This window comes from Convolutriloba macropyga, chromosome 5 (assembly GCF_964194025.1).
Source record: "Convolutriloba macropyga chromosome 5, txConMacr16.3, whole genome shotgun sequence".
Lineage (NCBI taxonomy): Eukaryota > Metazoa > Xenacoelomorpha > Acoela > Convolutidae > Convolutriloba > Convolutriloba macropyga.
In genome coordinates, this window is record NC_134472.1 from 37,985,887 (window position 1) to 38,002,820 (window position 16,934).

At 35.8% G+C, this 16,934-nt stretch overlaps 1 protein-coding gene across 1 annotated transcript in view; it reads right to left on the reverse strand.

Moving 5' to 3' along the window:
* The window catches only part of LOC142339377 (uncharacterized), a 40,581-nt gene extending 31,955 nt beyond the window's left edge, over nucleotides 1–8,626 (reverse strand). Inside the window, exons 1-2 of the mRNA XM_075389386.1 lie at nucleotides 7,996–8,626; nucleotides 7,021–7,367 (exon numbers count right to left, since the gene is read on the reverse strand). Coding sequence (XP_075245501.1) covers nucleotides 7,021–7,357 — 337 coding nt within the window. The 5' untranslated portion in view covers nucleotides 7,358–7,367; nucleotides 7,996–8,626. The remainder of the gene's footprint in view (nucleotides 1–7,020; nucleotides 7,368–7,995) is intronic.
* Between the last annotated feature and the right edge of the window lie 8,308 nt (nucleotides 8,627–16,934).

A 16,934-nucleotide genomic window follows, 5' to 3' on the forward strand; every position in this document is an offset into this window, starting at 1 on the left:
AATTTATCTAGTTGTTCTTGATTAATAATATTCATAGATAATAGTTGCTTAGATATATCTAGCATTTCATCATATAATCCGTCATGACCAGCTTTTGTTTCTAGTATTAATAGTTCTAATCTTTCTACTAAATTATTTGGATCTGCAAAGCAGGTTGGCATGCCACGGACGGAGTCCGTTCCCTGATCCACGTAGTGGTGACAACTTTGCTGGTTGGTATCTAACCCTCTGCCAAATATATCATCTCTTACTTCCATTATACGTTTTATTGTTCTATATCTAGCGCTTTTCTTATCCCCTTTTCCAAAATCATATCTAATATCCTTTAAAAACCTTTTAATTTTGTTTTCATCTTCTTCGATATCATCGTTATATGTTACATTTGGGTTAGTGAGAAATTCAATAAATCCTACTGAGAATTCGTATATATTATCCCTAACTAAAAATGCACCCTGCTCTAGGGTTATATCAACACCATTCATTTTGTATCTTCTAGTAGGCAAATCTACAAGATTTAATTTTAATTGAGGATTAGTTTGAGTACCCATTTTATGAAGATTCTTGGCTAGCTTTGTATCAACAAAAACTGGTGCTATTTCTTGAGTTTCCTCTATGGTCCCCTTTAACGTTTCATTAATCTTAGAAGTGTTTTCACTGATCTGGGAACCAGCTTCCTGGATCCGTGAAGCGGTTTCACCCATCTGAGAAGCGGCTTCTCCTATCTGAAAACCAGCTTGTTCGATCATCTTAGTTTGTTTATCCAACTCTTGATTTTGCCAATCTATTGCTCTTAATGTTTGTTCATTATGAGCTAGCCATGTTTCATTATTTGCATTTAGTGTTTTAGTTAAAGGATCAAATAACTCTTCTATTTCACCATAATATTCTTGTTGTTTTAATTTCTCTTCTAATCTATTCTTTCTGTTTTGTTTTTCTAAATAATTTAATTCTATAAGTGTTTCTAGTTTAGTCATTTTTATAAAAATAATTATCACAATGCATTATATAATCTAATAGCGGCTTCAATAAACTTTCTATTATCATTAATTGTTAATTCTTTAATAAACTTATTATAATTAGTTATAGCTTTACTTCAATCTGGGAACCAGCTTCGCTGATTGGTGAAACCACTTCGTGGATATTATATTTCTTTGCATGTTCTAAGAATCTTTCTTTTGTATGATGAACCTATATCTATGGAGACATATGCATAACCTACAATAGAAATGTTTAAATCTATACTGAGAGATGTGTTTATTTACTTTACACATTCTACATACTAAATATTGATTGGGATTATTATGATGCTTACTCAAATGATCATGTCTCTCTCTATATGTTATAATTTCCTTACATACAAAACATTGGAATGGTTTACTCTGACAATCGTCGCAACACCAACACCATGCCTTATTTTTACATTTATCACATTTGATGCTAATCATTTTTATAGTATTGAAAAGATATATAAATAATAATATTTCAAAATTTGGTATATAAAAATGAATCAACAAGATTATACCGGCTACATTCATTCCACTAGTGAGCAAGTCCAATCTGTAAGTGAGCGAGCTCAATCTCATGGACAAGTCCAATTTGGGGGTGGACAAACTCAATCTAGTGATAGTAGTACAGCTATCCAAATGTTAAAAAACAAAAACAAACCAAGGGAAGAAATCAAACCTGAAGATCTGCGAAGCAGTTTCACTGATAAAGAAGAACAAAAGAGGGAAGCAGAAAAAGGTTTAGAAGCAATCAGAAGGTTTAATCAGGTAAATGAAGAAGTAAAAGAGTTGCATGATAAACAGGTTGCTAAAACAAAACAAAGGAGTGAGGATATGAAAAATCTAATGCTTGAAGCTGAGGCTAAATATCATCCAGATTTAGATCTGCGAAGCAGTTTGGTAAACCACGAGCAAAGCTCGTTCACTGATCAGTCTAAAGACTTAGATCTGCGAAACAGTTTCATTGATCAATCTAAAGATTCAGATAGAGATTCAGATAGAGATTCATCTGATGATTTTGTCTATGTCCAAAAGCCTAAAACAAATAAGTTTAAATGTGAAGAATGTAATGAAGAGTTAACTCAAAAGAATTCTCATAGACACACTCAATCACTTAAACATAAAAAGAATGTACGATTATACAATAGAAATAAAATTATTGAGAGTGCTAATGAGGATGGAATAAAATTTACTAATGAAGATATAGAGCAAAAGATAAATGAACAGTATTCTGAACTAGAGGGAATAAAGTATTGTGGTAGTTGTGATATGTATCTTGATAACAATACTGCTTATAATAAACATGTGACAACATTAAAACATAAGAATAATGTAAGACTAAATGATGGAGAGATAATAAAAAATGGAGATAAGTTTGATTGTATAACATGCAAGACTAGTCTAAGTCAATATAGTGTGGAACATTTTAAAACAATGATGCATCTAGATAATGTTGTAGGAATAACTAAAGATAATGATAATGATAGAGACAGTTCAGGTTATTGTGGTATATGTAATACTAGATATGGTAATAAAAATGAACACAATGAATCAGATCATCATAAAGAAAAGGTTAAACAGAAAAAGCTTACTGATAGAAAGTGGAGAGAGAAAGTAAATGAATTAGGATGAGATCATAACATGAAGCATAATCAAATAATAATAACGAGTAGTGATCATGAAGATCCTAAATTCTTGAAAATACTAGAGTCATTGCATAATATACATCCATATATTAAGTTTAACACCTTTGATGTAGTTAAGTATACAAAACCTACAGATGATCAAATAGAAGAAAACGAATTCACATTTAGACTAATGACTAGACAATATAATGGTCCTAATGATTTGGATATGATGAATAGTGAACTAGAGACTAGAATGCAAGAACAAGAGATGAATCAATCTGGATGGAGTATGCAAAGATTTATCAAAAGAACTATGTATATACACAGGTTTTATCCTACTGGTGGATGTACTACTGAGTTACCATTCACATCTAGATATATACTTAATATAAAGAATACTGATAACAAATGTCTATTGTGGTGTTTAATTGCTTATCTACATCCTGCTAAAGATCATTCCTATAGAGTTAGTAATTATAATAAACCAGAATATATTGATGAGATAAAATTACCAAATGGGGTTACACCTCCATATGATTATTATCATTTAAAGAAAATACAAGAATTAAATAGAGATAAAGTATTATTTAATGTATTTAATCTAATTAAAAATAAAACTATTAATCCTGTATTAATCAATCATAATGATTCTAAAGGATGTAATATATTATTTTGGGATAATCATTACTTCCTATGTAAAGATGTATCATTCCTATTAAGAAAATCAACTAAACATAAATGTTATCCATGTCTGAAGTGTTGTGTATCATTTAGAACAGAAGATGCATTAAATAAACATTTAGAGATGTGTAATAATACTGGAAGAAGAACATTCCATAAAGATGAATATCTGAAGTTTGATAAGTTCCATTATAAGAATAGAGTACCATTTGTTATGTATTATGATTTTGAATGTATAATAAAAAATGGGAAACACTTACCTATTGCTTGTGGATTATATTTAAGAAGTGACTATCCTGATATATTAGAAGATAAGTATGAATGTTATTGTGGAGAAAAAGTAGTTGAATGGTTTGTAGAAAGAGTAGATTATTACAAAAAATTATTTAAAGATATATTTAGTATAAATATTCCAATGAAAGAAGAGACTATTACTCCGTTATATAGTATATGTTATTATTGTAATGAGGAAATGGGTGAAGACGTTGTTAGAGATCATGATCATCTAAATGGTAAATTTAGAGGATATGCTCACAATAAATGTAATCTCCAAGCTAAGAATCCGCGAAGAGGTGGCAATGCCAATAATATTGTACCAATGTATGCATTTAATTCTTCTAATTATGATAATCACCTATTTATAACTAAACTAGCAAAGAAGACCAGAGTTAAAGTATTAACTAAAACTGATGAGAATTATATTAGTATTGATATGGGTTATGTTAAAGCATTAGATATGTTTAGGTTCTTCCATCCACTTAGCTTAGATGCCATAAGTAAGACATTGAGTAATGAAGAATGTATAACATTAAATAAATGTGGCTTAGAAAGACGTAAAGGTATATTCCCATATGAATGGTTTGATAGTATAGATAAACTACATGAAACAGCACTACCACCTAAGGAAGCATTCTATTCTAAGTTGAAACAAAGTGATATTACAGATAAAGAATATAAGCAAGCAATTGATTGTTGGAAAGATACTAAATGTGAGACAATAAAGGATTATATGATGTTATATCTTAAAACAGATGTATTGTTATCAGTTGATGTATTTGAGAAATTTAGAGCTATGTGTTTAGAATATTATGAAATAGATCCATGTTACACTTATTCTACTCCTGGGTTAACCTGGTTGTGTGGGTTAAAATATACTATTGTTTGGCTTAAGTATTATAAAGAAAATACAGTTAATATTTATGATACAATACAACACGGTATAAGAGGTGGGTTAGCTTCAGTATTAGGTAATTGTCATGTAAAATGTAAAAATAAAGAAATAGATCCTGAGTATACAGGGACAGAGAATTATTTAAAGTATTTAGACTTCAACTCATTGTATGCTTCTGCTATGGTACAACCTTTACCTACTGGTGAGATCAGAGTATGTGAAGATCTGGCGTACACTAAATCTAGCTCTAATACTGGATACATCTATACAATTGATATAAAGTATAATGATGAGTTGAGACAGAAAACAAAGAAATATCCATTCTTTCCTGAAAAGACAAAAGCAAACATTGATCAGTTTACAGATTATCAAAATGAAAATAAAAAGAAAGGATATAAACCTAATGAGAAGTTAATGCTAAAGTTAACAGATAAAGAAAACTATGTAATAGATGGAGAGATGTTAGATTGGTATTTAGATCATGGTTTAAAATTGGAAGATGTTACAATTAAACAAAAATTAGAATATAATAAGAGTGAATGGTTAAAACCTTATATAGAGTTGAATATTCAGAAAAGAAAAGAAGCTAAAGCTAAGGGTGATAAATTTGGAGATGTATTCTTTAAACTAATGAATAATGCCTTTTATGGAAAAACAATAGAAAATGTATATAATAGACAAGATGTAGAGTTAGTTAATGATGTAGATAGATATATTAAATTAGTAGAAAATATTAGTTTTAAATATGCTGTAGAATTTGATGATGATCTAGTAGCTGTACATAAAACAAGAGGTAATGTTAAATTAGATAAGTTTAATTATATTGGATTTGTTATATTAGAAAAAGCTAAACTATTCATGTATAAAGCCATATATGATTACTTTGAGAAAGAGTTAGATTGTAGTTATCATTACACAGATACTGATAGTATATTTATAAACATAAATGTTCCATTGGATAGTACTATAGAAAAAGAAATGAATAAGATAAAAGGTAAATTGCATAATAACGAATTAGGTAAGATGAAAGATGAAATACCTAATGATACTATTATGGAAGCTTGTTTCCTTAAAGCTAAAGCATATTGTTACAATACTGTTAAACGAGAAGAGGAGAAAAAGTTAAAAGGAATAACTAAGGCTACTATTAGAAACCAAATTAATTTAGAAGATTATACTAATGCTATATATGAAGGTAAAAGTAAATATGTAACTAATTATACTATTGATAGCAAAAGGCATAATTTAGAAACAAAAGAACAATATAAAATAGCTATAGATCCATTTGATGATAAAGGTATTAAAGATAGTAATGGTGAGTTTAGGTTCTACCAGTGAATTTGCAAAAGAACTTCGTTGAATTATAATATTGGTATGAGAACAAATAATAAATTATTATATTATTATAATGTTTGTATGACAACATATATTAAATTATTTTTTATATTGTTTTTTCTAAATAAAGTAAAAAATTACAAGAAAAAAAATTTTTGTGTAAATATCAGTCAAAATAAGGTAAATATGAAAAATGGAAAATTTGAGTAATATGTGTATATGTCTCCATGGCTCGGGGGCCCGGAGGCCACCATATACACATTACTAACAATAGGCATGAAACTAGGCATACTGGGCTAAAAACTTAGTCTAATATTATAGAACAAAAATTCAACAAAACTTTTGTTCAACAAAGCTCAACAAAATTCAACAAATTTTTCGATTTGCCATATTTTCAACTAAAAATGTTTTACACTAACAAAACTGTACTTACTTGGTATCTAAGAACTTTAAAATTTGTCAGCGTCTTCTTAGACTCTAATTAGTCAGCGTCTTCTTAAACTCTAATAAAGGCTAATAAATCTGAAAAACACTGATCAGCAAACGTCCATACTAATTACCAGAAACATTTAGCCACTATAAACAACCCTAAACTAAAAAATATCATAACCCAACCTCTCTACCAAAAAAAATAAGAAAAAAGTTAAACAGAAACACGTCAACCCGAAAACATCGGCATGTGCAAAAACCATTCTCTTTTCGTTCCAATTTTCAATTTTGCTTGACACCCAAACCACTCCAAATTCTTTCACGCGTTCTTTTCCTGCTTCACAATTCACCTAAAGAAAATTGACTGATAAAAACTTTGCTCAAAATATACTTCGAGTCGCAAAAAGACAGCCCACCAATGCAATACAAATCCTTTGGATTGCAAAAAAACTCAAAAGCGTGATAATAGACATTACGCACGCACTTCAATCCAAAAATTGCATGAATGGATTAACAAAAGCAGATTCGAAGTGAGCTTCGAAGTGGATTCGAAGAACCACCCCTAACAGAATAAATTTTCCACCAAAAAAGTTTCTAGTAAGGCGAACGGCTCTAAGAGATGTTAATTCCCGCTGGGCGTTACCCATTTATGAGGACGAACATTCAAAAGGTTCATACGGAAAATCGGTCAAACGAAGAATTTCATAAGACCGCAGGACTAAGATTATTGCTTCAAACTTTGTTTGAGCAATTTTAAAAAAAGATTACATACGAGGAATACGTTGGACTGTTTCATCGTCCTGGATAGGCTTCCGCTGAGGCACAAAGGGGTAGCACCTCTCTGCAATTGACACCATCTGCTGCAAATGGGCCACATAACTTGCGTAACATGCTTTCCTTGCACTCAGAGTGTTCGGAACATGGCACTCGGCCAGCAACACACCCCAAACTGAATCCTCGTCAAACAGTGAACAGTTGTAGTTTTCAGCATAGGAACTTTCCACAAAGTCTGCGATTCGTTTGATCGAAAGGGAAAAATCACCCACTGATTCTGTGCTCAGTGTTACATTGTGAACACTAGTTTGTTGTAATACCTGCTGATTTGTCATAATTTATAACCTGAAAGACTAGGGTCACAATTTGTCTTATCAAAGGTTAAAGAACTAATGTAACAACCACCAGACAATATACAAGTCCAACATATTTACTACATTACTAGGGCTGTAGTGTAAAGGTAAACAAGCTAGGCCGCGATTCTGGAGATAGTGCATCCGAGTTCTCTTAGCCCTAAAAATTTGACGTAATTGCTGTTGACGTTACAATGGTGGGTTGTTACGCTATCTACACCTTTAAATCTCTATTTATGTAACCGAATCGAATTGCTTTACGATTCTCAAACAGCTGCAAAACAAGTTTGTTCATATTATTTTTTTTGAAGAAACAGCAAGATAATAAAGCGACTGAGTTGATTTATATCAAATAAATAAAATTTACTGATTATGATTAAATTTGCCGTTAATAGTAAAAAGGAAGTCACACATCTATTTTCAGGCAGTATGAACAGAGTCATTTTGAAAGTACACTGAATGCTCTCATAAATATCACTCAATAATGCTCACATTTGAGATATCAGTCATAGAATCTTGCTGCAGTCACTCAAACTGATAGCGTGTCACGAGTATTGGTCGACAGGAGGCGGGGAGGGGGGCTTGGGATTGCCGAAAAGGAGACATAAATTAACCCGCACCTCAATTTTGAGTGGTCGACAATCAGAATTTACAATTAGGAATAATTGAGAACAATTGAGGAACATTTGAGGGGAGTTAAGCAAGATTCTAATATTAATCGACTTGATGAGGTTAATGAGGGAAATACTAAGTGTGCTCAAAATGTAACGAAAAGCAGTTCATCTGTATAGCAACGACCGCAAAAACATCAATTAAATGCTGCTACAAATTAAGGACAGATGGAACGAAAAGACAGCAGGACACAAGATATTTATAATTCGATATGAAACGAAGAAACATAGCAAACTACTATTCGAGAAATTTGGTTTGGATTCAAGGCAAAGCTCGAGAAGCGTGTGATAATACGAAGAGGCAACGACACACAGACACAGAGATAGAAACATAACTTTCGCTTCAAAAATGAGTTATTTAAATTGTGCCATCACTCATTTTATACAATTTAGACCATGCTCTATGTTTGCAATAATTTACAACATTGTTTATTAGTTATATCAAATGTTGGCTACCTTAAGGGTATAAATCTGAATTATACATTTCCAACTAATCAACACACCTCAACCGAGGCTGCACATGCGTTCCAACGACAATAAAACCCCAACGGCTGTGCACTAACGCTTAAAGTGTACTGCGAAATCAGTAGCACTAGTGATGATTGCACGCAGGACCATCATGATCTTCCGTCATATTCGGTTTAAAATTCCCCGGAGTTCTCCAACTTATCTGGTTGAAAGATCATTTCAATGACTCCTTTAATCAATAAGTGAAGAACAATAAAGAAAATATAACCGACAAACCTCAGACAAATTGCTCTCGAACGACTGATGGGCGTTCGATTCTTGCTAATTTCGTTTGGGGGGAGGGGTATTGTATCCCGCTTCAGCGGCTAGGTGCTATGCTTTCAATAACAGGCTTCAAATGGGTATGACGATGCTAAATTTTGATTGGTTGAAAAACACTTGTAAATTTATACAGCACGCATTTAATCTTGAAATTCAGTAGATTCTGTTAATCACAGTTCAGTTGCTTGTTTGAATACTCGACAAAACTTGCAGCAGAAAAAAGAGTTTTTACCGGACCGGCGCTCGAAACAAACTCAGCAAAACCCGCAACTGAAAGGAAATTACACTGATAGCTCAGTCTTCACTTAATATAGTACTTAGCACTAGCACTTACAGGGCCTCTTTGAAAAGATAGGAAAAAGGTTAACGCACAAAAGAAGAAAGTTATCAAATAGCGACAGAGATGTTGAACACTTACTTCTGCAGAAAAAAAACATTCGCAACTCATGAAAATACCTATAAACGGAAAAACTTATCTTCGAATCATTAAAACAGCAAACACTGGAATTAGCCTTCACCTTACTCACTGATTTAACTCTGCGTGAGTTTGATGCTTTGTTCGGTAGGGGCTCCCAGTAAAAACATCTCTAAATTTTAGGAGCTCGAAAACTTAGTTTACTAACTTTATTCCAACTAGGTTACGGAGAGAATTGCGGGGTCACCGAGTATTGTTCGCAAAACTATCGCCGAGACGTGAAGAAATCCCTACCGCTCCCGCAGCCCAAACACAACAAGCCAGCCCCCCATTATAAACTAGTGCTAATCAGATATTGTTTGCGTGACCTTTTCCTTTTCACAATACTCCAGACGATGTGGATGTTCTCATGGACATTTCTGAACATTTTGCATCACCTCCCACACTCCCATCCTCAGCCCAGGATCGTATCAACTGGCACCATCTTTGACTGGACGACTTTGCATCTACAACGCGGGTGTTCTGAACACTTATGAAGATGCTGAATTTTGATTGGTTGAAAAAGACTTTTGTAAATTTATACAACACGCATTTATTATCTTGAAATTCAGACACAGTTGCTTACGAAAATACTTGAATAAAAACTTGCAGCAGAAAAAGAGCGTTTTCACCGAACCCGCGCTCCGAATAGCACTTAGCAAAAACTTGCAATTAAAAGCCTTTATTAGAAAGGATATTGCAACGATAACTCTGTCTTCATACAATATAGCAGTTGGCACTAGCACCTACATAGCCGCCTCTAAAAAGATAGAAAAGGTATAAGCAAACTAAGAAGAGAGTTATTATATGGCGACAGAGATGTTGAACGCTTACTTCTGTTAAAAGGAAAGAAAAACTTGCAACTCATGGAATCATCGAATCATCAGAAAAACAAACACTGGAATTAGCCTTTATTTTATCGCACAAGAAGACAATCAAACCGATATCAAACGGATCCGTATTACAAAAAACTCAGAACTTAGAAATTATCGAATTCGAGAAATTAACCAAACCACAAGCACACATCAACTTTACCCATTCAAAAACATTTGAGCATTAACCTTTTTGTTTTGCTAGCAAAGAGAAAACACAACGCAAACCACAACAATACTTCTATGACACTGTTGGAAGGCTATCACCCTAGAAACCCGTTCGTATTCTTCAACGACAAAACAATCGACAGAAAAGTAAGTCAAAAACTTGCAGCGAAGAACAAAAAAGACCAACCAAATAGCCTAAACTGCAAACTCTGTAACACAGCTAAATTGGAGAAGCGCACAAATTTCTCTTTCCACAAAAACATTTCAACAACGACCTGATTAAAAGAAAATGGCAGATCCAAGTCCGCCTCACGTACATCTGAAAAGATTCTCAGGACTACCAAACAAAAACTGGTCTGAATTTGAAGGACTACAGAGAGCAAGCATTGCCGTATCTAGAATTCCTGAAGCGAATCACCAACGTGCACGATATCTTCACCTACACTTAGCCGGTAATGCACTCAACTATTACCTCCGAATCGCCGAAAATCAAGAAACGACCTAGACGATTCGCTTGAACAACTACGCAACCGATATGCAGGAGCAGACCAAAGAAAAAACTTTGAGCTCGATCTGCAATCGAGAAATTTTGATCCTGTGAAAGAACAACCAGATGACTTCCTCACAGATCTGCAACGCGTCGCCAACCTCGCAATTGTGGACCATCCTGCAGCTCACATAGACCACACTGACGAAAGATCAAGACGAATAAGAGAACAATTCATTCAAGGCATGCCCTTCAAGTACGAGAAAGGGTTGCTGAAAGAAAATTATAACATCACTGTAAACGAACTATGCGCTATCATCAAACGACGAGTCAGAATTGATCAGATAAACCCCGAACCACAATACACCACGGCATTCAATACACTAAACGCATCAAGAAACCATGCAGTGGCCCGAGCCATTGAAAGCATAATGGCGGCAGGACTAGCATCATTGCAGGTAGCACAGCCACCGCACCAGCGCGTGGAGAGTAATCAGTACCCTAGCTACAGAAGAGGAAATAACTACAGAGGCTACAACTACAAGACAAACATACCAGTATAATGGAAACCAAAATGGCCGAGGATACAGTAACAACTACAACAGCAGAGGACGTAACCGTGCAAGTTTTCAGAGAGGTCGAGGAAATTATTCGAGAGGAAGGTCAAACTTCCAACGAAACGACCGAAGTAACTGACGTACCGAAAGATCTCCTACACCAATGAGAACATTTTGCAGAACATGTGCTAGCAATGAGCACACTGCCCGAGATTGTCCAGAACGTCAACCAGCATACCCCGAAATATGCCATTCAATCAGCAATCAAAAAACAAAACAACCTGCATGTTTTTCTACAACAAATAGCAGATAGCATGACAAACTATAGCGAGAATGTATTTATAATACCTCTGCAGTTCGGAACATTAATAATGAAAGCAGTAGCAGACACTGGAGCATTCAGCAGCTCCATGTCAAAGAAATATTTTGATAAAATACGCAGAAACCTCTACCAAAAACCAGAAAAAACAAATCTTCCTGAAATAAACGTTTCAACAGCTTTCCTACATCAATCACCCATTCTATTTACAGTCCAACTGACATTCAAAATTGGCTACTTACAATTTGAGGAACATTTCATGAAGTTTGAAACACTTTCCGCTATCCTGCCTATCCTTCTTGGCTTTCCCTTCTTTGACAAATATGAGATTATTATTGATGCCCACAACAGACTACTCCAAACACCAGAATTTAATTTTCAGCTAAAACTTAAGCACATAAAAGGCAACAACAAACAAAAACGTCTCAACAGCCGAAAAAAATCATGATCAAAACCAAAACAACCTATACGCTCTCACCTGGGGAACAAAAATCCATGGAGCTAATACCATCGGAGGAATCTGATGCAAAAGAAGAAATTGGACTAGTAGAGCCTACTGCCAAAATTAAAAAACTGGGCCTTGGTCTAACAAGCACGCTTGACAAACTTACAAAAACCAAACTACCACCCTAATTGCAATGAATACAACAGAAGTTCCACTTCACATTAGACAAGATTCTCCGGTAGCAACATTCGAAATTATCACACCAGTGCAAGCTCGCTACCTGATACCACTTGAGCCGAAACTTTTCCAATCAAGCGACTCACAGAAAACAATAAAGCAAATAGAAAAATCCATAGAGAACAGCAAAAGGCGAAATAAATCATATAACAATAAAACACGAAAAAGGATTCTGGTTTCCGACCCCCGAAACCAATTCCGACCCATCCAAGATGAGTGCAGTTGAAAAACGCATATTTGACGAACTTGTTAAATTTAAAAATTTGGAAGCAATTCAACCACTCTCGGAAAACGATGACAAGAAAATTTTTCTTAATGCATCCAAATGGAGCGACAGCGTACTCTCAGACAAAGGCAAAGAAAGAACAGAACAGCTTCTATTAGAATTCACGGACATATTCAAAAGGCACCGCCTTGACATTGGATACACTCACAAATTCTCAGTCAAATTGACACCAGACACAAACAGGCCCGTATACTCAAAAACTCAAAGAATTTCAATCCATCTCAAAGACGATTCGCTTGTTGAACTAGCCCTTCTCCAGTACTACGGAGTCATAACAACACTCCCATTCAGCCACTATTCATCTCAAATATTTGCCAAACGGAAGCTCAGAATATTAGCAGATCTCAAAAATAAACCATCTCATTAGAAACGACTACAACAATAACAAATTCCCGATAGCTACGCTAGCAGATTCCGGAACCCACTTAGCCGGCAAGAAACTCTTCTGCAAATTGGATGGCAGCCATGGCTACTTCTCTGTACTACTGGCAGATGAACAATCAGTACAGTTACTGGCCTTCAACTTCGCATCGAGAACATATGCTTTTCAAAGACTCGCCCAAGGACTAAGCAGAAGCGTCAGCGCCTTTAGCTCATTCATGCGTCAAAACCTGGACCCCGTGATAACAGCGGATAAATGCTTTCAGTACGTCGACGACATTGGCATCGGAGCACATGACAAAAACGACATGTTGGAAAAACTTCGAGCAGTCTTTACATGCATCCGAGAATCAGGAATGAAGCTCGCAACAGAAAAAAGCGCATTTGGACTCAGAGAAATACAATTCCTTGGTAACACGATAACCTCTGAGGGTCTCACACCAATTACACAGAAGACTACAACTTTTCTGAAAACAGTCAGAATGCCGCGAAACCCAAAACAAGTCAAACGAATGATCGGCTTTTTCAATTTTACAAAGCCATCATCCCTGACCTTGCTGAAAAAATTTTACCGTTCTATCGTCTACTAAAGAAAGACACCAATTTCGTGATAGAAGAAGAACACCAAGTTATGCTGGAAAAGCTAACAAATGATCTAAGAACAGCCTGTGACCTCTCACTCAGATTACCCAAAGTTGACCAGCAATATGTAATAATGGCCGACGCATCCTTTTACGCAGCAGGTTACGTACTCATGATAGAAGACTACACAACAAATGAAGATAATCAGGAACTGAAAGTTTATGCACCCGTCAGTTTTGGATCTAGAATTTTCCACCCAAACCAACTCAAATTTTCGATATATGCGAAAGAATTCTTCGCAGTTCACTTTGCCCTAGACAACTTTGCAAATATTATATGGGGATGTAAAAAACCAGTTCTCATTTTGACAGACAACAGATCAATAACTAGGTTCTTTGAAACAAAAATCATACCGCCAACCCTTTGGAATGCTCTCGATCATGTACTCAGCTTCGACATCACACTGGGAGACATACCCGGAAAAGCCAATTTAGCAGCGGATTATCTGTCGAGAACACACAAACCCGAAAGAGAAGCTCGAGCTACGCATCAACTCACGCGTACCGATGCACGAAATCGAAATCAACACAGCAGCAGATACACATGACAATTCAATCAGTTATCTGAGCAGCTCAGAAAATAACGATACCCCAAAAATTATGAAAACATACCTACTTGAGAGTAAACAAACCAGCGGAGAGGATCCTATGAATGTTCGAGCTGACTTTCAACTGCAAATTCTTCCACCTGCAACGCAAAAAATAATCGCCATGCATGAACAAAACCCATTGGATGAACTCATCACGCATGGGCACGGACCTTTAGATCTGCGTGCCGAACAAGAACAAGACAAAGCAATCAAACGGATACTGCTCTGGTTCGAGAGGGTAACCGACTACAGGACAATATCTATCCAGTGACCTAAAAAAGTATCTGAAGCAGTTCCCAAGACTATCGATAACAGAAGACGTCCTTCATCGGAAGTTCTATAACCACACTGGAAACCAATTCATTAAACAATATTGCGTCCCGTCGCACCAACAGAAGGAAGTACTCTACAGAATTCATAACAGTGTTTGGAGTGGGCACAAAGGAGTCTCACTAACAATAGCAGAATTTAGAAAACGATTTTACTTCCCGAACTTCACTGAACGCCTAACAGAATATATCAAACTGCCTCACATTCTTGCAAACAAAACCAGCACCAACATCTGCATTGAAACCTCCATTACAAACACTATCTTCTCTGCAAAACTTCCCAGCAGACCTCTTACTAATAGATCTGGTGGGAAAGATGCACCCTTCTCCCTACACGTACATTCTCTCAGGTATTGATGTCTTCAAAGTACCTTTTCGCCACACCTCTTATGAAAGGCGACGCAGACATCGTAGCACGAGCCCTTGTCTCAATTTTTTTGAGACACTCATACCTTCCCTCAAGAACCATACGTGTCCTTGGAACTGCGTTTAAATCCGAACTAATGAGTGAACTAGCAAACCTATTGGAGGTGGAGCTCAAACATTGCACTTTGAAACATGCGCAAACCATTGGCTTACTTGAAAGAAACCACGCACCGCTGAAACAAATCTTGAGAATCAACGAAAACCAAACTTCGTCGGACTGGCATAGATACGTTGACATTGCAGTATTCATACACAATACAATATTTGCACCAGCTCTTGGTTGCACGCCATCTGACGTCCTTCACGGCAGAACACCGATAAACCCTTTGGAACTCAGATTTCAAAACAAGATTATGGGATTCTCACCCAAAATACGACTGCATTAAAGAGCTACAAGATAAAACTACGGAACTTTTCTCCAGTGTAAAAGACAACCTTATCTCGTCTTATCTGAAATATAAAAAGTACTATGACAGAAAAGCAAACACTGCACCACTAAAAGCCAAATCATACTGCCTGATTCTTGACCTAAAAAGCACAACACAAGTAGCAGTGATGAATAAACAGCAAAGCAGGTGGATACCATTATACAGAGTAGAAAAAGTGCCCACGAATGCAAACTATATTGTACGCAAAACCAACAAAAATTACACGCAATGTATCCATCGAATGAGACTTCGACCTGAGAAACCACAATATCTAGTAGAAGACCTCGAACATGTAGACCCCGGAAACTTTGAAGCAGATCCCACCATACCAGAAGAAGAGAGAGAACCATAGCTGTTCGACAACCAAGTCAGACACCACATTAATGAAGACAAAATGCAGTTACCCATAAAAATACCAGATGTCCAGTCAGTTTCTTTCAACTCATTCAAACAGCTAATTTTTCTTGAGGACCTGGCAAAACAATTTCATGATATGACACATGAACCGACGTTTGACCAAGATGCATTTTTAGTGGAAGGCTCAGTTCCAAGCACAAACACGCAAGAAACACCAGAATCAATTGATACTGGAGACTACGTCTTCTCAAACAACTCAAACTTCTTACCGTCCGACAGTCGTTTTGGCTCAAATCGACGATAAAACCTTCGCAGAAATGATCATCTGGCATTGGCCGGAGAAAAGTTGCTATATAACCTCTTGCAACCCTCAGAAAAGAAAAGGAAGAACAGGTAAAGTAATCACTTACTTCCCACTTGACTACATCCCAGACCCAAACCTGAGAATTGATACAACAGAAACTGATCACGATGAGAGCATTGTAGACTCACAAGCAACAAGCTCACAGTCAGTAAACCAGAGTCTCACTGACTTCTTGTTCGATTTATCTGAAAAGCTTGGCTATTTATTCGATGACGTTAATAGCCCCGTCTACACGCCCCCAATATTAGACTCTACAGGCGAAACCTTATACCGGACAAACTCGATCAACGAGATTTACCACAACAATACAACCTCAAGCAATGATGTCCAACAACCGAGCTCCGACGAGAACAATGAACACTCCTTTATAGGAGGAAATATTTCACAAATTGAAAATAACGAGAGCAATAATGCTATTGTTCAACACGACAACCGAAGAACATCTTCACCACTTCCTCAAAGAGTACACAACAGAGAACTAGAGGACCTTGGCCCAACGCTTCAGAACAGACGAATTGTTCCGCTAAGACTTCACCATCGGGAGATCAACGGAAACCTTCACCAAAATTTTGGCTTCGAAGATGACAGCCAATAGGAATTGAACATTAATTCTCTATTATACATACACATTACATACGTCACCAACCAATGAAAACACTCCAAAAAATCCTAATTTAAAAGAAAAAAAAGACAGCTCAAATCATTTTTCACAACTTTGTACCTCAAAATCAGTCGCCCAAAGACTCTAAATCAAATTC